This window comes from Bombyx mandarina, chromosome 08 (genome assembly GCF_030267445.1).
Source record: "Bombyx mandarina strain Sakado chromosome 08, ASM3026744v2".
NCBI classification, from domain to species: Eukaryota; Metazoa; Arthropoda; class Insecta; order Lepidoptera; family Bombycidae; genus Bombyx; species Bombyx mandarina.
The window spans coordinates 8,463,633-8,486,240 of record NC_143215.1 but is presented as its reverse complement, the minus strand read 5'-3'; the positions used below and the strand labels follow the sequence as shown (position 1 = coordinate 8,486,240).

General features: G+C 36.1%; 1 protein-coding gene across 2 annotated transcripts in view; it reads left to right on the top strand.

Moving 5' to 3' along the window:
- The first annotated feature begins 13,830 nt into the window (after positions 1–13,830).
- Positions 13,831–22,608, top strand: part of LOC114252496 (rho guanine nucleotide exchange factor 10) — a 44,746-nt gene continuing 35,968 nt past the window's right edge. Inside the window, exons 1-2 of one of the 2 annotated variants that reach the window (XM_089729175.1) lie at positions 13,831–14,309; positions 20,586–20,689. In XM_089729175.1, the coding sequence (XP_089585301.1) occupies positions 20,635–20,689 (55 nt within the window). In that variant the 5' untranslated portion in view covers positions 13,831–14,309; positions 20,586–20,634. Of the gene's footprint in view, positions 14,310–20,585; positions 20,690–21,921; positions 22,119–22,608 lie in introns of those variants that run through there. The other variant, XM_089729174.1, reaches the window with a different exon arrangement.

Sequence of the window (22,608 nt, the reverse complement as noted above, 5' to 3'; positions counted from 1 at the left end):
TATCTCGGGAAGCAACGGCTTCTTTTAGTCAAAATTGCCGATCCTTTCACCCGGTTTTTTTTTGTTTGACGACGAATTAAACTTATAAGGGGACAACTATGCAAATGCGTGTTATGAAATCGTTGAATTCGACAATGACTCTAATCCGAGTGACCTTGACCTAGCCGCCAAACGTTTCAACGTATCGCGGAGAGGTAACAAGCCTTGAAATCCTGTAATATACTCGCACTAAAGTCCACCATTTTGGCACTCCCACATGCGCCATATCGCTTACAAAAACGGGGACGCATACGATTAAAATTCGGATAGCCTTTAATTTTTAGTGCTCCAACTTTAGTTTAAGGTCGGCGTGTTTTAATTTTTTTTTATATTTAATGCGTACTGTACTGTCGATTTAGTTTTTAATTTATCAAATGTGGATATGCGCCAGTCGAGTAACAGTTTAGTAACGTCACGATTTATATTTGTATCACAATTTTGTATCACATCATTTAGTTATTTGATAGCTTGATAATTGTAAATGAACTACGCCTTTTAAAGAACGCTCATAGATAAAGCAATAACTTTTTTATTTCTCTATTTATTGCTTAGATGGGTGGACCAGCTCACAGCCCACCTGGTGTTAAGTGGTTACTGGAGCCCATGGACATCTACAACGTAAATGCGCCACCCGCCTTGAGATATAAGTTCTAAGATCTCAGTATAGTTACAACGGCTGCCCCACCCTACAAACCGAAAGGCATTACTGCTTCACGGCAGAAATAGGCAGGGCGGTGGTACCTACCCGCGCGGACTCACAAGAGGTCCTACCACCAGTAAAAAGACTGTAAAGTAAAGCAAGTTATAATTGCAAAATGATGTTGTAGTACTAGTATACGACAATATAATAAACGTCAGCCGGTGGTGAAATAAAAAGTCAGTAAGACTATCAATATAATATTATCGATACATTTCTAATTGGACTTGTCTATTTCAGTTCCATTGTCTACCTACATTAAAACATTCCAAACCAATCTCCCTACGCATACGATTTGTCATCGATCATGATTTTATCGTTTACAACTTCAACTAGTTTAAATTAATTGCTGCGCTAGAATTAAATGTTATTGTGCCAAGGCTGGAAGCGTTTTATTTAATTTTCTCCTGTCGTATAATGGCTGACCCAATTTGAAAATAGAACAATGTGTTTGTCTATGTAGAATAACTGCAAAACAGTAGAGAATCATATAGCTCGTCTGTCTGCATGAAATATTCGGTGAATGCATACAATTCTATTTAAAGCGACTTATAGTGCCGTTTTATTTTCATCCACGTGTCAAGAATGTGCAGTGGGAATGTTTATGTGTCTGGATATTGTTGGATTAATGCGCATCTAATACAGGTAACCCTCTTATAATACTGTTGATACGTTCCTACAAAGTCCCGTGTTGCACGAAAACGCGTTATATGAGACTAGAAGTCAATAAAAAAAGAAGAGTAATTTTCTGAACGAAACAGCTCAATTATGCCTGTATATATATTTTTACCTATTTACATAAAATATAAGCAGTAAAATTTCGGCTATTCCAATATATTCTGTGTTCATAGTGCAGATTGTCATTTTTTTTTTATTATAATTTTAAACATCAAATCTCGTTATCGCGTTGTAGAAGTACCTTATTATAAGAGGGTTTTGAGGATTTTTTCTTTACGTGATAGAGTGGAACCGTATTTTAAAATATCATGTTTTAAGAAAGTAATCTGTACAAATTGTATAATAGTATTATACTTCCCTCGATCTCGCGAGTCGTAGATATAAAACTATTATTAAGATTTAAGCTCCGGTTTTTTATTGAGATTATATTATTTCCGACATTTCAATTACTGCATAGTTTTGGTGGTCATGAACGACCGAGACATTACTTGACATATTATAATATAAGACATTATATGACATATTATATTTATCAAGAAAGCACATTCCACTGTGCAGATCAGGTGGACAACAAAGCTTGGTCTAGAACAGAAGTGTTTTTGAATTAGTCGTTTAAAGAAAGCCTCTGGGTCTGCGGAGGGACTTCGGTTCCCTCTGTATTTTGTACCGTATGGTCCATGGGGAGTGCTCTGAGGAATTGTTCGAGATGATACCAGCATCTCGTTTTTACCATCGCACCGCCCGCCACCGGAGTAGAGTTCATCCATACTACCTGGAGCCACTGCGATCATCCACAGTGCGTTTCCAGAGATCTTTTTTGCCACGTACCATCCGGCTATGGAATGAGCTCCCCTCCACGGTGTTTCCCGAGCGTTATGACATGTCCTTCTTCAAACGAGGCTTGTGGAGAGTATTAAGCGGTAGGCAGCGGCTTGGCTCTGCCCCTGGCATTGCTGAAGTCCATGGGCGACGGTAACCACTCACCATCAGGTGGGCCGTATGCCCGTCTGCCTACAAAGGCAATAAAAAAAAAAAAAAAAAGCTTAAAGCTTATACGATAAGTTATGTGCTTTAGTTAATTACCTATAGTGTATACATACTTATATACAAAGACAAGTACATTGAGGTAGTTATAGGTTTAGTTTCTAATCTTGAACGAATATAAAATTTAATAATGAATTTAACATGATATTTCAATCTTTTATTATCATGTTTAAAGAAATTGGTTACAACGCGTCTAAGGCGCATGCAAATGTGTGTACATAAATGCAACTATATAGATATGAAATGTAAATTAAGTTTTTTTTTTTTTTATTGCTTAGCTGGATGGACGAGCTCACAGCCCACCTGATGTTAAGTGGTTACTGGAGCCCATAGACATCTACAACGTAAATGCGCCACCCACCTCGAGATATAAGTTCTAAGGTCTCACTATAGTTACAACGGCTACCCCACCCTTCGAACCGAAACGCATTACTGCTTCACGGCGGAAATAGGCGGGGTGGTGGTACCTACCCGTGCGGACTCCCAAGAGGTCCTACCACCAGTGATTACGCAAATTATAATTTTGCGGGTTTGGTTTTTATTACACGATGTTATTCCTTCACCGTGGAAGTCAATCGTGAACATTTGTTAAGTACATATTTCATTAGAAAAATTGGTACCCGCCTGCCGGATTCCAACACCGGTGCATCGCGTCATACGAATGCACCGACGTCTTATCCTTTAGGCCATGACGACTTCGTAAGAAATATATAAATTGTATATAAAAATGTAGGTAGTGCGAAATATGCAGTTAAACCCACGGTCTGGCTAGGCCTCCGAATCCGAGTATGATGCTGTAGTCCTTATCGTTGGAATACCAGCTGTCTTACTTTTTGGGCCGGGGGCCGAACATCCTACGAGGTCCCCGTGCCTAGAGAACGCGCGAGGCATGTGGTATTGGTCCGCGACTGTGAACTGCAAGCCCAAGTATGTTTTTAGGGCTCTACCGCACTAAGCGACTCTCCTGCACCCGACGTCCGATCTCCGCCCGGGGTGAGAGTCTAGTCAGAGTAGGGGGGTTCCCGCAGTCAACACTACAACCAGACTCGCGGCGCCACCCCGACGACGCCCGACCAACGGGTTCTCGAGGCGATAGTCAGATCAGAACCAGCCTGCCGAATCGGAACGCCATACACCGCCGACAACGACGACGACAAAGCGGACCGCATCGCAGTCCGCAGCCGCCGAGGCGTCGTTCCATCCTCCTGGTGCCAGCGCGCTAGAGTGACGGTATACGTAATTAAAGATTATGACTACACTATAAAAATATAGACGATCGAGAAAGCAGTACAATCAAAAACAAAAATAAATCTTCACTAATCTTCAATTCTAAATTCAATATCCTATATATAAAAATGATTTGCTAATAACATTTCACATTTAATATCCCTTGTTATTATTTAATTTAATTATTGACTTATATTGGGTCGAGTTATAGTCGTGTTCTGTTTTAGTCACGACTGTACTGCCCCACATAAAACAACCGAGCATAATGTGTTACACGACACCATCTACCTACTAACAATCACTACAGGACCCGTTGAAACGCCTACACGTTAATTAAAACCCTTTCATTGACTTATCAGCCTTCACGATACGATTACGTAACGTGGAAAGTAAACACAATAAAAACGAATAATTTATGCTGTTTATATTTCGTCGATTTGGAAATGACAAAAAGTCGTTCGTCTATACACAGAATGCTGCTACTAAAACGGGACTGTATTCGCTTTCGACGGTCGTGTGCGAAAGTATTGTTGTACTTATAGTTAATGCCATCTGGTTTTTCAACCTTGGTTCGAAACCAGGTACCTCACGGCCCTGGCCCGACTCCGCTATTTAGATCGCCGAAAGTATTCGCGAACTTTTTGCCGAAGCACTCTCGAGAAGGTTGAACTAGTGAAAGTGCTCTGTATTTAGAAATAAAATAAAAATTCGTATCGATAAGTCATTGTCAATTTAATGTGACTTTATTGTTAGTTTTAATTGAGTTACGTTCGTTCGTTTTCATTTTCATGCAATGGCCGAATCGTGGCACTCAATCGTTTCCTTCAAACTTTGATGTGCCCTTGCTGTTATTTCTTAAATTTAATGCGTATTTACCAAATAGGTATTTTTATGTTTCTTAAACGAAGCGAATGTATAGATTGCAATAATGTGGATGATATGGTTACATGGATTAAATCATTTATAGTGATTTTTGGAGCAATGTACGAGCTTAGACGTGAACAATGTAATGCTGCCACCCACCTTGAGCATTTTTTTTAATTTATTTTTTTATTGCCCTTGTAGGCAGACGAGCATACGGCCCACCTGATGGTGAGTGGTTACCGTCGCCCATAGACTTCAGCAATGCCAGGGGCAGAGCCAAGCCGCTGCCTACCGCTTAATACTCTCCACAAGCCTCGTTTGAAGAAGGACATGTCATAGCGCTCGGGAAACACCGTGGAGGGAAGCTCATTCCATAGCCGGATGGTACGTGGCAAAAAAGACCTCTGGAAACGCACTGTGGATGACCGCAGTGGCTCCAGGTAGTATGGATGAACTCTACTCCGGTGGCGGGCGGTGCGATGGTAAAAACGAGATGCCCGCAGACCCAGAGATTCCAAACGATCCGTGAGAATGGGATTATCGACAATCCGAACGGCCCTCCTCTGTATGGAGTCAAATGGAAAAAGCTGGTATTTGTTCATGGTATGGTATTGAAGAAGCTGGCATGAGTTCTAAATCTCAGTTTTTTAATATAACGGCTTCCTAGTCCTGCGAAAAGAAACGCATTATTACTTCTCGGGAGAAATAGCCAAGGCCGCAAGACCCATAACTACTATACTTAAAATAAAATAATTATATTTTATAAATTAGACATACACCTCTCATTCAAATTTTCAACAACGGTTCCCATACAACTCTCAATTCACCTCAATAGCCCACGCAATAAAATTTGATCAAGTCCAATTCAACAGTGTCTCCTCTCAATTTGCAATATGTTCTTTGATTGGCGTAGATAGGCAAGGGAACTCACAGCGTCATGCTAAGCGGCTACCGTAGACCATAGATACCACAGTGTTAATTCTGCTACTCATCATGAAATAAGAGATCGTAGAATGAAACTTATGACTACAAAGCATAGCTATAAGAACAACTTCACTTAACTTAGCCTCAAGCGAATATATTTCTGTTCTAGCATCACAACTTGTTTAAAACGAAGACTACATAATATTTAAAATCTATGAAATTATAAAATATTTAATGTTCATAATATATTATGATGTTTAATCTACGACTTTAAATTTTTTGGATAAAAAAAAAGTGCAACAAGAACTTTCTCGCGGGAACGCGCGGAGCGAAGTTGTGTGGATTTGTCTATTTAGTGTTTCTTCAGGTTTAAATGTGTAATAAAGACGGTTTATTAACTGTTTAGTATCTGTGAAAGTGGACAATTTAAAAAAATTAAACAAAGCCGTTGGACGTAGCTTCTCGGAATCCTCCAAAAAATCCACGGAAAAAGTCTCAGTAAATAACTACCTTTTTACTGAGATTATATTTCATCCCATATTATCTGATATCATTTCATTTAATTTTATGCTAATTGATTAATGTTCCAAATTAATCAACTTAATTTCATTTCACTTCATATTAGCATTTTTGATTAAATTTTTTATGAAAGATTAGGTTTTATGGTATGATACCTTTGCCTTTCCAGATAGAAAATGAAAGGAAAGTTCCAGTACTACTAAAAAAGTGCAATCATTTTTTTAAATTGTAATGTCGGACCAATATATACATATTTAAAGTATACAATACAGTAAAGGCGGCTTCGGTCATTTTTCACACATCTCGAATTGTTTCTCATAGAAATTACTACAAGCATTATCGATTCAATCTGTTCTGACCATAAAAATCAAGAGGTCGATGTCCGCGATAAAAAAGTATTGAATATATTGAATGATGAAAAGTGCCTGGAGCTTTTTCAACGTCTGAAGGCGTGGTCGGACAATTTCTCTCAAACTGTGCGTCTATAACATTACGCAACATTATTATTTATCAATTGTAATACCAAAATGAGCATCCCATAGACGAATTGTCAGTGATTGTTCCATTATATTATGGACAATGTCGCGCTTCCTGGAAGATAGCTCTCAAATAATAAACCTATCAATCAGCTAGATTGTTTACATTACAAACATGGTCACAGTTAAACCAACGGAGCGTGACCGTCGTCTTACAACAGTACGCGATAGACGGTTCTTCTCCGCGGAGGACTTTCACTGCGTTCTTATCTGCGGCATGAGCCCCGAAGGTGCAAAATTAACCGGATGCCGCTGCTCTAGCATAGGCGGAACCCACGCCTCGTTTCTTGTTACACCATTAGTCGATGATATTACGTAAACGGTCCTCCCGTTTATTATTACAACGTTCCCACGTTGAGACTGTGACTAGTTTCAAATTAAAACACGTAATACTCTTGTTTTTTGTTTGTTTAGAATATAAAAGCGGTTTGTTAGAAAGTACATGTCTTGAGTACGTTATGCTTAAATTGTGCTAATAAGTGTAATTGTACATCGCACCTTTGCAACGAGTCATTCCATATTATACTACACAGGAGTTCGAAGAATAAATACAGAGATAGATTATAGTAACATTAAATGAAATAAAATATTTATTTGATTTCATAAATGAAACAAGTTAATTGTTATCAAGAACTATTTGTAATTGTAAAGAATATACGCGACAAGGGAAAGATCTTCCACCGAGCGGTTGGAATTTTTCGGTAGACCAACGGTGTTTATTGAAAATATAGTTAGCTAAATTCAGCCGACCTAGTTTTGAAGAAATGAGACGTTTATTTAGACTATTTAATGCGACTCGCAAAATAAGTATTAGTCCACATTCTGAAGACTAAATCAATTTGTTTTCAAATATATAGTTTCTAATAGATTTCGAAGACAATTAAGCTCAACATAAACGTAATTCAATATAAATTTTCACTTATCTTCACAAAGCATTGATAAAATCGAGATAATTAATTGTAAGATACTATGTATGTACACAAAACGGCTTTCTATGATTTTGAATCGAATCTAGTTTAAAAGTACACTTGGGTATGAATGAAAACTGGCCTACAACAACTGCTATTCATTTAATACTCCCCTCAGTGTATACGTGTCATAAAAATAAACATCGGACCCATTGAAACGTAACGCCGATATGGTAATAGCTTACAATTTCCTAACTGTAATTTCAAATGTCTTGGGAAGACAATGAACGCCACTAAAAGGTATGTAGCGGTGTATCTCACGCTTCATCGTCATTTATACCTATTCAGGTCTTGTGACCGAGATTTCCTACGAGGAATACTAATATACGCACACTCGCGCCGCTGACTGGTTTGCTGTTTCCAAGGAATTCGTTTCTCATGAGAACTCCGACATTATTTTCCTTTATAAATCAGAAGCAGTCCAAACGAATGTTTAGGTTTCAGTGACAGCCAATTAGTAATGATAAGTAACAAGTATTACGACACTATTACGCCCCTAGCATTCTGTGCCAATCTAGATGTTATATCAGCGAAGTGCGTGACACCTGAAACCGCGGCGATTGCCATTTCTCCAAACGAATAGTCATGGAAACATGAAGCAATTCTATTAACTTATCTGCCTTTATTATCTACACATAAAACTAAATGGATACTTTACGTTCGCTATTTAGACAAACGATCAATGACACCTTGAAATTTATATTACAAACATAGTTTAAGTAATTACCACATACAGTAATTATTTTAAGACTAAATACGAATATTAATCTTGATTGATGGTGTTTTAAATAATAATCAACAAGACGCAGGGACAATGTTATGTTCGTTGTATCTTCTTACGATAACTATTAATGTTGAACAGCATTACGGCACCACCTGCGGGCTTCTTTCATCTCGCAAGAAAGCAAAAGAATAAGATAATTTAAATAACAGTCCATAATAAAGGCATTGAACTTGTATCTACAGAGTCGGGCGTGTGATTAATCCAGAATACTTTCACTCCGTTCGGGCAGTTATCATACGGATGAGTTTGGCTATGTAAATTATAATAATTAAGAGAATTGTATTGGACAGTGAGTCAGCTAGCGATGTGAGATAAAAACTCGGCAGTGTCATCGTGCATGAGTATTGTTCGATGAACTTTCGATGGTATCTTTGTTAAATACAGAAAGAAAGCGGACATTTTCTTTGAGGCTAATGAGACGGATTATAATTCGCACGACGTGCCGTGACTCTCATGGGAGTTCACATTATACGGTTTTCTAAGCTCTGTTTGTTTAGAGAGTTAAACAATAACCCATGTTTCGCAATTGCTTACAAATAAGCTGTGACATTACGAACTAAGCGAGTGTCATTGAATGTTTAGTTATCTGACATTTCTCATTTGAGAGGCATGTGCTGTTGTAACATGAATAAAATATTATTATCATTTTAAGGCTATTCCATTAACTGCGATATATGTGAGTGATTTATTGACTAGTAAATTTTAAACTTTGTTGCACATGAGAAAATCGCAACCGAATCTGATATAGGTAGGTAGTGAAAAATTAACATAAAAAAAGCTACATTCAATAATCTCGTGCTATTTGTTCTCTCGAAAGCTACAAACATAGTACAATTTTGGTTGCCAAACTACAGTGCTTAATTTAACAAAAAAATCCTAATTTTCAATGTTATAGGCATATTATACTTTGACGTGTATGAGGCAAACAATCTAGATGTATGTAAGTGCATCGACCTCCGCCCCCAGCGCCAAGCGTTACCGATTGATAAAGCAGGTTAAATGGGCCGTACGACCATACAGATTTATAACAATGCCTCTCTATTGATACATGCCGTTCGATTCACTAATGCCCCTTTTAATTGGTTGAATGGTTTTATTGAAATCTACAAAATATCGGAACTGCCCAATTACCCATTTTTGACATGGCTTGCTATCAAAGACCTTGGAATGGATAATTTCATGAACGGGGGCTAAGTTAACAACGAAACCCAATAATTTAGCAATCATTCTGTCTCGCTATCTCCACATAAAGTTATCTGAAAAATATTAGCAGTTATAAATAAAAAGACAATAGGTTAATCCATATAGTTGGAAGCCAACCACCTGAGCGACTGCTTCTAACGGCAAGCTAGAATATAAATTGATAGAAAATAAGGATAACGCCGACTTAGACAATGGAAAACATTAATTATTTATTTATAATATAAACATTAATCTGCATGCTTAATTTAAATATGTAATATTTGATGCATTTTCATTAATGGCCGATATAGAAAATCGACTTAATAATATTATGCTCACCATAGATTTAGATAAGACAAAATATTTGATTTTTCAGTTACGGGAGCCGAGGTTCCAAATAACTGTTCCATGTTACTTGTCATAAGTGCTGAGAATTAATTATACTAATTTGTAAAATTGCCCACTTGTACGTGTTACAAGTTTAATAATGTGTAAATAATACAGTTAGTTCGTGAACTAACAGTATTATTTAGTGCTAGTGTTAGCAAATTCTCTTTGGGTTGAGCCCGTGAGCTCACCTACCCGCTGAAATAGCACCTTAGGCTACCAGCGTAGGTTTAAGTAGGAAAAAAGTGTCTAACATCTTGTGGGTCATTGGTTTCTTAAAAAAACGTATATTTCCTTTGCCTGTCCTTCCTTCCAACTTCAAGTTCGCTCAACAATTTCCTAAAAATAAAATTCAATACGAGTTCAATAAAACACTAAAAGTAAGCCACTCGATCGTTAAACAAATTAAAGAAAGACTTGTTTTCTTTTTCATATAGTGTTTTTTTTTTAATTGTAAATAGATCATAAATATTTACTCTGCCCTTACTTTTATGTTTTCTGCGGCGTGTATTATGGCGTTTGATATCTCTCACTATAAAAGCTAATTTACAGTATCGACCCCCAAAGGACAGGTTTGCCTAGTGCGGGGAGTCACAAATAATTTTATGTTTGTACCGAATGGCTCAATAAAGAAAATATTATTACGACTATTATGATTAACTACGTATACTAAATCAATAAATTATATACAAACTTTATTTCCCATCACTAAAAGATATGTGAAACTTGACAGTAATCAGTGCATCACATGATAAATTTAACATCACTCGGCTTCCCTACAATTTCTAAGCAAATGCTATTTATTAGACGTACGCCTCCAAATTTAAGCAAAGCAAATGCTTTAATAATAGCTAGCGGTCCGCCCCGGCTTCGCACGGATATTGAACAGAAAGTACACTCAAAACAGAAATAATTTATGTATTATTTATAATATTATACAGATAAGAATCTTATACAAAGACATATATCTTATACTGCTATGAAAATCTATAATATTGATCTTCGCGATTCTACCTTGAAAAATGAAGAACTTTATACATTAACTTTCAAACCTAATTCAGAGATATAAGTTCTAAGGTCTCAAGTATAGTTACAACGGCTACCCCACCCTTCAAACCGAAACGCATTACTGCTTCACGGTAGAAATAGGCAGGGCGGTGGTACCCACCCGCGCGGACTCACAAGGGGTCCTACCACCAGTAGGTAAGTCAGTATTTTAATATCAAAAACCTAAGACAAAGTCACGACTTAATACGACATGCCAACGATAAAATCGGATAGCAATTCTTAGTATTCTAAAATAACGTTAAGACATCGCATCGTAACCGATTTTCGTTTTGGTGAATAATGCGGCGAGGCGAGCGTGAGCTTTCGGTTGAATCGACGGAAGTCGCCAGGACGACCGCGATATTTTGAGCAAGGCGCTTCGGGTATGCGACTCGTAATCTATAAATAAATACAACAACAAATTCTTCAAACTGACGTGTACTGAGTACTACAAGCTCACCGTACTTCTCTTAGTAAGGGACAATTATCTTTACCCATTTACTGAGCAGTCAAGAACAGTAGCGATGCAATGAAATGAGACTTCAATTTCGGCCCATGTCTCAAGGTGGATGGCGATAGGCATATCATAATGCCAATAGAAGAAACCCACTGAACTGTTAGTTCGTCTATTTATTTAAATAAATAAATACACCAATTGTAATTGACTGATCACGAAACTGACTTTGTGCTGATACAAATATTTGTGTGTCATAGCATAAATAAAAGTATAGTATATTACGAACATACTAAATGTATTTATACCCAAAACTTGGCAAACTGATGTCGTTCTACCTTGGAGACGAAGGGACTCGTTTGGCAACCTCAGTAATATTAAAGCCCCTAAATAGTGCCATTGGAAGCCGCTTCGTCGACCAATGCATTTACTCACTTATCATTTATTCGATAGAATCTACCTATCATTAAACAATACGGTGACAATTATATTGTGATCTTATCTTCTCCAACGACTGAGGAGCTTATATTAAAATACATACTTACGACGTAAATTTTTTAAACTCGCATTCTCAATTCAAGTTGTAAGTTATGAATGAAGAAATCTCATTAATCCTCTAGAATTCTACGCTCGTTATAACAATAGTCGGATTAGTTGACAATGACGTGAAATATTGTAATACACCGATACTAGACAGGTAATCATTAACATTTATCCTTGGACCGAAATAGAAAGGATATCCGTTTGAACTGTACGAACTATTAGATAAATTAAATAACTGTCCACACATAGACATTTTAATATAATCCTTCATATAAAATAAAGTACGTTCAAATTATCGACAGACGTGAAGTAATCATTTGTTCCGGTTGGAACGGAAGGATAGGCGTTATCGATGAGACTTCTTCTTCTTCTCTTTTCCCTATAGCAATCGGCTTATTGCAATACATTGCTGCCAGCGTTGAGCTTAGAAATAGAATCGTAATGAATAGGGAAAAATGGATTTGATGGAAATGGTGTTTGATTGAATTTGTTGAGACTTCGCTTACTGTGAAACCACGTCCAGCGATTAAACATTCCAAAAAAAACCTTTCAATCTAATGGATCTGGATGGATCTGACGGATCAAGAACAAATTTGACGATAAGACGCACTCCATTCTGTTTAGTATGGAAGTGAACTATATATTTTTACAAATTTGAGAGAAATAAAATGGGTTACAGGTGCGCAATTTAGAAAATACTCGGAAAAATATACATTGTGACATTTAGGTAATTTAATTCTTTTAATAAAAATAAACTAGAGTACTGACAAATTCACACTTCACTTTTCTCTTTTCTGTGCTGTAATTTCTATGTGTGTTATGTTACACATGTGTTCACAAACAATACTTAATAAGAGTCGGTCCTCCGTCCCCCCGGATCAGTCAGATGCATAATAAAGGAGAAATGTGAATAAAAGACGATGATAGATCACCAATGAATGATCACTTTCTCGAAAATTACCATGAAAGTATGTCATGCGAAATGAACATATTTTTGAAAATATGCAGCAGGTTTGTGCGGATTTCTGTCGATGAAGGCCAACCACCGCACATGCTTTCGTCGACTAACCAAGCGCATGTTTATATCCCAATCCCACATTCCGAGCACTATTGAAATCTTACGATTACTAGCAGCGCGGCGGTTTATTGCTCTTAGCGCTTTTAATAAATGGATGTAAACTTATTTCTATATGTAAATATGCAAAATAAATTAAAAATCACATTCAGCTTTAAAATTTATATTAATTCAAATATTTTTTGGGAGATAAAACTAAAAGAAAAATGCATATTTGGATTAATATATATTTTGTCTTATTAAAAATCGGAACTTTCAAAATTAATATGTACCTCCATATTTGATTAAAATAGGTACAAGAAACATTATAAATTAACTAACTATGTATAATCAAAATTTCGACTGCATTTGTAATCGCGTAATATGATTGAAGAATGCACGTCAGCTGAATATTCAAATTGTAAAGTTCAAAGATTTTTGAAGGAAATAATGAGTGACGGTCTATGAAAAAAAGAAAGAGATGGGTATAGCTTAGAAATTTTAACCTTTCAACTTTTTAACGAATATATTGACCTAACTTGTCTAGAAATATCCCTTTTAGCATTCAGATCGCACATTGTATTTTCAAAGAGGTTCTCTTGCATTATGTTTATATTTAGTGTTGAATAAAATAACAGTATTATACGAAAAAGTACAGCTATGTACAAAACGCAATGCTATGAAAAAACATTTGAAATAGGTAATATAGAATATTAATTACTAAATAAACACATAATTGGTTATCTACAAACATATAAATATACAAGTAAATTAAAAATAAAATAATACGAATGAACATGAATGTGGAAACGGCTTGGCGGCGGGAAGTATAGGGGGCGCGGTGGTAGAAGCGGTTGCATGCCCTTCCACCCGCCTTCACACCCGCAGTCGAGCGACAGGCGGGCGAGACGGCCAGCTGCGCACCGCGTCTTGTGTTTTTCGGAATTTGCGGTGTGCTTGACGTTTATTTTATTGCATGTTATTTTTTGAACAATTTCTAACTTGTTTACGTAGTGTGTGGAATAATAGGGGTGAAAATATATAAAACGAATGACAAGCTCAGCAGTGACGGAGGATTAAGTAACAACCGTGGTGCTTGTTACATAGATGGATACCAGTGTCTTTTGTCCGTAGAACAGTGGATTTTAGTAGAGTGGTGTTTACTGTTTAGTCTCTCAGTTTATTATCTAATTTGATACATGTGGACATCGTAGTGTAACTAGTGATTGTTGTCGTGGCCGGTTTCCACTCAGGAAACTTTCCAAACGTGAATAAAACAGTGGGTAATGCTTTCCTAGCGAATGCGGGCCCTGCCTGCACGCATTCCGCAGGGAGCCAAGTGCCGGCAATAAGCATTTTACGGTGAGTAAAGCGCGTTCAAGTTCATCGTACTCTGACCTAAAACTGCGACAACGTCTCTTGACCCATAATAGACTCATGTCATATGTCAAGAAAGTCTATCCAATGGCAAATCTATTGGCACTAGTTTTCTAAAGTGAAATAAACATTGGAAATATGAAACCTTGTCTTTAATGTAGGTACTTTTATTAAAACATAACTCTAATGCTTCATAAACCTTCATTGTTAACTTCATGTTCAGAGATGCGTTAAATTGGGACGCAAACATTTTGATTTTGCCAGAATTTTGCTAAACTTCACTGCGAGGCGAGATAAACATATAAAAATTAAAATAATTATCATTACTTTTACGGCTTAGTCTTGACTTTGTGTTTTTATTATATTATTTCCGACAGTTAAAATACTTTACAGTTTTCGTGGTCACAGACAAAAAAGGTGTCATTCATCATATTGTGCTAAAAGAAAACTGAAGAAAATACCATACTTAAAAAATTTAAAATCAGTACAAAAACAACTATTCGTGATGAAATACACTAACAAATTATTTTTAAATTCTTTACAATTTATAGCATCACTAAACCCAATTTTCTTCAATTAAAAAAATATATTCCTAAGTACAAAATGTAAGAATCTTATCATAAAAACATTAACAACACCTGTACTACATACACGGTAATCTCTCCTTATGTAAGTTTTATGACTAATTGTTGTATTATAACATGCAGTTATGTCAACAAAGCTTATCAAAACTATGCATCATCTGTGGAAATATTTTACATGGCAGAATGTAAACAGAAAATATTATTAAATCATGCAAAGGTAAGGTAGGACAATATCTCTTCCACCCAAAAACATTCAAATGCTATAAAGCATTTTCTAGGATGTACAGACCAAGTTGAAAGATTATTAGAACTAACTACATAATCTTTGATTAATCTAATTTAGAAATATTAACATATGGCTCATCTAAATACAGACACCTCAATATTAACATTCATTTCATATTTCAATTTTCATTTAATTCATATTTCATTTAATTCATTTAATTTACAATTAAAGAGTATAATAGAAAATGCTATATAAAAAAAAAGAAATTGATGAAACTAATGCTATCATGACTTAAACAAAAAAACTACAATACAAAAAAAGAAATTTACTGTCAAACAGGAAAAACTTGTACTATTTTATCATTGACTTTTATAACTAAATAATAAAAATCTTGAATCTAAATCTTCTATTTTTAAATTATCTAAAAAAAAACGAATTGTGGCATAAAGAAAAAAAAAAGAAATTAAAAGTTACACTTCAATAAATAAGATAAAAATACTCAATTTATATATTTTTTCTATTCAGTGTGGTTGTAATTTACCGGATGGATAAATTTTATCTGGTGTTTGTAAAATTAGGGCTTAGTATGTTTACAAAGACAGGTTTAATAAACTTGGACATGAAATGTACATTTTATTTGGCACACTGTCAATAAAAATACCTATTTCTGGTTTGAATAATCATGTCCATCTCCTATTCGTAGTGGAAACAATGAAAAAGTCACTTGCCTCATATTTAATCTTTTAATTTCATTGAACATTTTCCTCATTATATTTTAAAAAAGAAATAAACTACAATTTATAAATTTATAAAAACTTATCATATAAATTAATTATATTAGATAATACTGACAAAAAATGTGTGTCTATATAACAATCGTTTTTTTTAGTCTAATAACAAATTTATTAAGTATATATCGTCAATAAATCTCTTAATTTTGTGTGTACTTTTTACTGAATAAAATATTCCCCTCTCAGTTTATTTTTAATTTTCAAAAATAACGGTGCTCGTTTTTCATTGACTTCACTAATTGTAGACATAAATAAAACTATTTTTACAGTTTAATCTTGTAATCATTATTCCCAATATTATGAATGCATTACAAATTTCATTGTCAACTAAATCCTTATTTGTATGTCTAAATATATTACTATTGCCTAATTTTCAATGAAAATATTTGTTGATATTATAAGTAATCTATAAAAAATATAGTTAGTTTTAATTGTGATTTTCAATCAAAAAAATATAGGCAAAAGTTGCACAATGTTCTTTTTGGATATTTAGCTCAATTATTCTATTCCTTAAATCAATCAATGATTACATTTTCATAAATAAATTAAAATTAAACACAAAAGCACATACATTTACACAGAGTTATATACTGTTGTTTATTAAATAAGTCAATGTATTATTATGAGCTAATTATTAGAACAAAATTTTGATAGTGAAATTAAATAAATACTAATTTGGTGAAATGAACTGTTACAGTCCACACTCTAGTCTGCTCTGGTTTCTTTGTAATTCTAATACTTTGCTTTTATTGATACTGAACCTCATTATCTATCAGGTGATAATGAAAAACCATTCCAAATATAAGCACAATTTCCTCTCTAAATTCTTGACTGCAATAGAAGAGAATGACTTGTTGTCATTAAAAATATATAGCTATTTTTCTTCAAAACAGATAATTTAACACACAAGTTCATGCTCCCCTTCAAATTTTTTTTTGACACAATCTATTTTTAAACAACTATGAAGCGAAAGGGAACTTAATATTCCTTACTTCCTGCTTGCTGTTAAAATCATTTAAATGTATGTTCTTTGTTTGTACACACAAAAAAAACATCTGTAGGTTAAGTTTTATTATACAATGTTTATTTTATGATTCAAAATTTTATTTTTCATTTCTAATTTCACTACGAACACTTAGATTCTTGAAATAACTTCTTAATTATTGCACTTGATAGACACATGTGATGGTTTACAAACAATATCTCTACCATATCAAATCATACCTATCGTTTGCAGGTCAGCAGAGAAAAATAATAATTTATGTAGGTAAATTGTTGATTATTCCGTGATAGCCACATGCCAATAATTAATGATGCCACTGAGATAATTTTTATTGCCGTTGTGTAATGATGACCAAATCATATTCTTTTCCCTAAACATTTTATTTCAATGGTGAGTCATAGTTAATAGCGATATTTCAGATACGAAATACTCTACAATCTTTTTGTAATACATTATATGGGAAACGAGCTAACAGCCCTTTCGATGTTAAGCTATGACCGAATTCGACAACATCACAAAGAGAGTGCTGCCAACCTTTTGGCATAATGGTAATCTCAATATTATTTGAATACTATCTTACCCTCAAAGTGGAAACGCACGAACATTTCGTGATCAATTCGTGAAACATATTAGGGTCTAGAAGTCCGCATCTACAACACCAACACTTGTGTAATGTGTTATTTGTATCCAGTGAAAAGTGAAAAGACGTATTTAAAAAAAAAGAAGGCAGCGTAATAAAATAGATGTTGATCATAAGAAACATCGATTTAATTAACATTTTAGAATTGGAACACATATTAGCGCTCACGGTTGTTATACCGCCCTCTATCTGTACGCATCTACAACGGGAAAATGATAAGGCATAGGAATTTCTGTTTAAACGAAGAGGATCATAGATATTCGAAACCATTTAAGAGTTTAAGCGCTTTACTCGTGGAGAGCACTTGTATTTAATGAGTATGGGACAAGATGTGTCGGTTCGGCTTAAAATAGCACAACCCCATGTCTTCCCGCCGGTGTCGTAAAACGACAGAAAGGGGTTCAGCGGAGAATGGACAGCAGCCATTTCCGTGTATCATATCAGAGTAATGCGATCCTCATCCGGAATTTACGGGTGCTATTGTAAGCCCTCACAGATAGATACCACCAACCAGCCTATATCTGCCGCAAAGCAGTCATGCGTTCCCGTTCAAAGAATAGGCCAGCCACTATGCAATATTTCCAAGTTGGGCGGCGTATTTGATGATGTCTATAGCCTCCCTTAACTTAACACTAGGTGGGCCGTGAACTAGTATGAGCATATATACAATACTAGCGACCCGCCCTCGCTTCGCTTCGGAAACATTAAAACACACATGAAAAAAAAAAAAAAATTAAAATAAAAAATCCCGCCGCCGTCGAGCGGGGGCCAGGGAGGCGGATTTCGCCCAAGCCCTGGCCCTCTAAGTGTTTCGGGTCCCCCTCACATGTCGGTCTGGGGACCGGCGAGGGGGGCCTAAGAAGACGACGTGCAAGCTGCTCTGCACGCGTTTTACGCAAGAGCATCCGGGTGATGGAAGGCCGGCTATCCTCGACCCACGCTGGTTCTGGCCCAGCGGGGTATTCCGTAGGGTAACCCACTCTAACCGGCGCCATCTAGGCGGGCTTCGGACAGTCTGCCGACCGAGAGGGCTGGTGGTCGTGGCGCCGACGACCGCCAGTCCGGCGTCCCGAGGGGGAGGGTGATGGGAGAGATGTGCTCCGCACTAAACGCTTCACTTTCCCCCCTTTGCCTTGTCATGAGTTCTGTCTCATGCGAGGTTTGGACGTTGGTTGTTGAGCGACAGGAGGTTTTAGTCAGTTCGACTCTGACATACCCCGCCCAGTATCCCCAGAAAAGGGCGGAAGTCCGGCGATTTCCTCCTGACCAAAAAAAAAAAAAAAAGCCTATGTTCATCAGGGACAATGTCGGCTTCTAATGGAAAAAGAATTTTTCAAATCGGTCCAGTAGTTTCGGAGCCTATTCGAAACAAACAAACATACAAATCTTTCCTCTTTATAATATTAAGTATAGAAAAGAAGTTAATTTAAAGTTAGAAGTCGTCCTGGCCTAAAAGATAAGACGTCCGGTGCATTCGTATCTAGCGATGCACCGATGTTCGAATCACGCAGGCGAGTACCAATTTTTCTAATGAAATACGTACTTAACAAATGTTCACGATTGACTTCCACGGTGAAGGAATAACATCGTGTAATCCAACCCGCAAAATTATAATTTGAGTAATTACTGGTGGTTGGACCTCTTGTGAGTCCGCACGGGTAGGTACCACCACCCTGCTTATTTCTGCCGTGAAGCTGTAATGCGTTTCGGTTGTAACTATACTGATACCTTAGAACTTATACATATCTCAAGGCGGGTGGCGCATTTACGTTGTAGATGTCTATAGGTTCCAGTAACCACTTAACATCAGGTGGGCTGTGAGCTCGTCCACCCATCTAAGCAATAATAAAAAAAAAGCTACAGCTATAAATATTTAAACTGCATATCACCATAGAGATTGTGGGTATAAATTCTCACGCTTCAACTGACAGAAAAGTGATGGTAAAACCAAACACTTATGTAGGTCATGGATCCAGACTCACCATATTGCTTGTATACCGCCATAACTTACATGTTTCTGTGAGAACACATTATCAAGCTGCAAAACATAAAGATAAAATGAGTAATAAAATTTATTACAATATAAAAAGTAGGGCGTCTTATCGATAAACAAAGAAAAAGGTATAAAAAAAGAAAATTTGATGTATTCGTATCTCCTCTAATTTCGACTGCACTGTTCGTAAGTTCACAAAATTTTTTGAAAAAAATATCCTTTTGACTTGTCAATTCTATCTTAAGTTACATGATCCAAATTCGATGATTTTCTCATTTTTTGCTCATCAATTTATCCTTTCGAGAATCATACGAAAACTACTGAGTTGTATTTTTTTGAACTTTATTATTTGAAAAATTCCTAATTGGAGCCATTGTCACTGTACAAATTCATATTAAACATTTTTTAATTTTCAAAATTTTACGCTCGGTCAAAACGTTAGTGAATCCGCACCGCGTAAATGTAAAAGTTTATCTATATTATATAAATCTACAGTCACAGTGGTTTTTACGGATGCTCCTTTATAACTCCTGAACCATGCATCCGATTGACTTGAAACTTGGTATCCATGTACAAAATACATGTACTTAATGGATAGGCTAATATTTATATGAGTGTTGTACTTACTCCCTAATAATAATGACAATAAATAATAATGTTAATTTTAAATGCCCAGCGAAACGAGCGAATACGGCTAGTGTAACAATAAAACTATGAATTGACCCGGCAGACTTCGTAGTGCCTCAATCGATAAATAAAAGACCTAAACTTTTGTATAAAATAAGCTTAAAACAAACAAAAGGAATCCGTCAACGGGGGACACATCAAAGGAAAAACAAAATTGTTATTTTTATTTAATTCCGAGCATTTTCATATTTATCTAATCTTTTAAACCTTCTCTGGACTTCTACAAATAATTCAAGACCAAAATTAGCCAAATCGGTCCAGCCGTTCTCGAGTCTTAGCGAGATTATCGAACAGCAATTCATTTTTATATAAAACTATTAACTATTAATTATTTCAGAGAGGCGAACGGAGCGGGTGGCGGCGCGGCCGGCGGCGGCCTGCTGGCCATGAACGCCACCCAGGTCCAGTGCGAGCCCCACGACTCCGTGGTTCTCATCAAATGTAAGTAAATATATCGATCACCATTTTTATCACAGAAACTTTAGTAACTTCAATGGAAAATATGATGCCGACTCTTAGAACAGAGGAATTAGCAATTAACTCATGAAAGGTATCTCATTAACCCTCTAGAATTCTATTTTATTATAACAGTAATCGACCTGGTTAACAAAAACATAAAATGCTACATGCCAATACTAAATAAGATATACAATATGTACATGTTTCCTAAAGAGGCCAAGGCCAAGAAAAGCGATTGCCTGTCCCGCCTGCGCTTTGAATGAGCACAATATAGGCAATTAGGCAAAATGGGTGATTAAATTATTAACGTGTATACTTAAAATACTTAACTAGCTTTAACTAGCAACATAAATTCAATTTATACCAAATGAAATAATCAGTACTATTACGAGTATTACGTCATATACTCTACAGCATTCATACGTAAAGCTGATAGATTACATTGTTTTATACCCATTTACGCTTAATTGCAATTATTTTATTACATGAAGCAATTAAATCATGAGTGATTCTCCCAAATTTGGATATTGAATACATTCTTACCTCTCGTCTCACATGGTATTTCTACGTCATCTCTTGAAGAATATTGAGTAATTACAGTACGTAACTTGAACAGTGAGAGTATTCATTACAACACCAATAAAACATAATGTAATATATTAATATGTTATGCTATCATTTTAGGCAACCACTAAAGGAATCGTGGAAACAGTTCTTGAATAGTGAGTAAGCCATGAAGTGTATTGTAATGTTCTTTTTTACGAGACGCTATTCATTTATTTACTAAGAGGATTATTATGCATAATAATATATCACTAGGCCGGCAGATGGCCGCAGAATCATCTCTGAAATGCGTTTTAGTGTATTTTTGGAGCGCACGATATGTTTATTTCGTTGTTGTGCATGTTTGAGTCAGCGCCGTGATAATCTTATTCTGCTTTCGCGCACAATACACCGATCAATCGATTCGCCTAACACCATTGTACTCGCCATTTCTAGAAATAACGATTCCATTCTATTTCCGTCGTTTTAAAGTTCTCCCGTTGCGCTGTCGCTCCCAATTGATGCGGGAGCCGCGCGCATTTACAATTAACTTTGTTTGTAGGGCTAATAATAATGGGACAAGTGACGCAGACGGCCGCTCTTATTAATTCCTCTACATATATGACTGTAAATGCAATTCATATGACCAACAGCTATGTTAAACAGAATATTTTAGTGTTTAATTGACTCTGACGTGTGTTAGACGTAACGGACGATGTATAAGTTAATGTTGTGCAGTTATGTGAATGAATCGGAATGTGTTTGTGAGTGCTACTACGGTGCTGTGAAACGATGCAGTTCACATTGGTAATCGTCGTCAATAAAGTCAAACTGTGTCCAGTGTCAGAAGAACCGCTCAAACAAATAGGTAAATGGAAACAATGATAATAAGCAAAATAAACACTAGGTTGTTTTTTTTTTATTGCCCGTACAGGCAGAGGAACATACGGCCCAGCTGATGGTGAGTGGTTACCGTCGCCCATGGAGGTCAGCAATGCTAGGGACAGAGCCAAAACGCTGACTACCGTTATTGAAATTGGTCATTGAAATCTGTGAAAACTTATTGTGAGCCCACACGGATGGCTACCACCATCTTGCCCATTTCTGCCGCGTAGCAGCCATGCTATCTGGTTTGAAGAGTGGGACAGGCGTCATTAAATACAATTCAGATTTCGACCTTATATCTGCGATGTGTGGCGGCATTCTCGTTGGAATGTCATTGTTATCTGGTAACGACTTAACCCCAGGTGGAGCATGAGTTCATCAACGCATGCAGTTAAATTTTGAGTATAAGGCAGTTTGTAAAGATTTGTATTGTGGATCACACCATCTAAATTCGTATTAAAATTTATATGTAT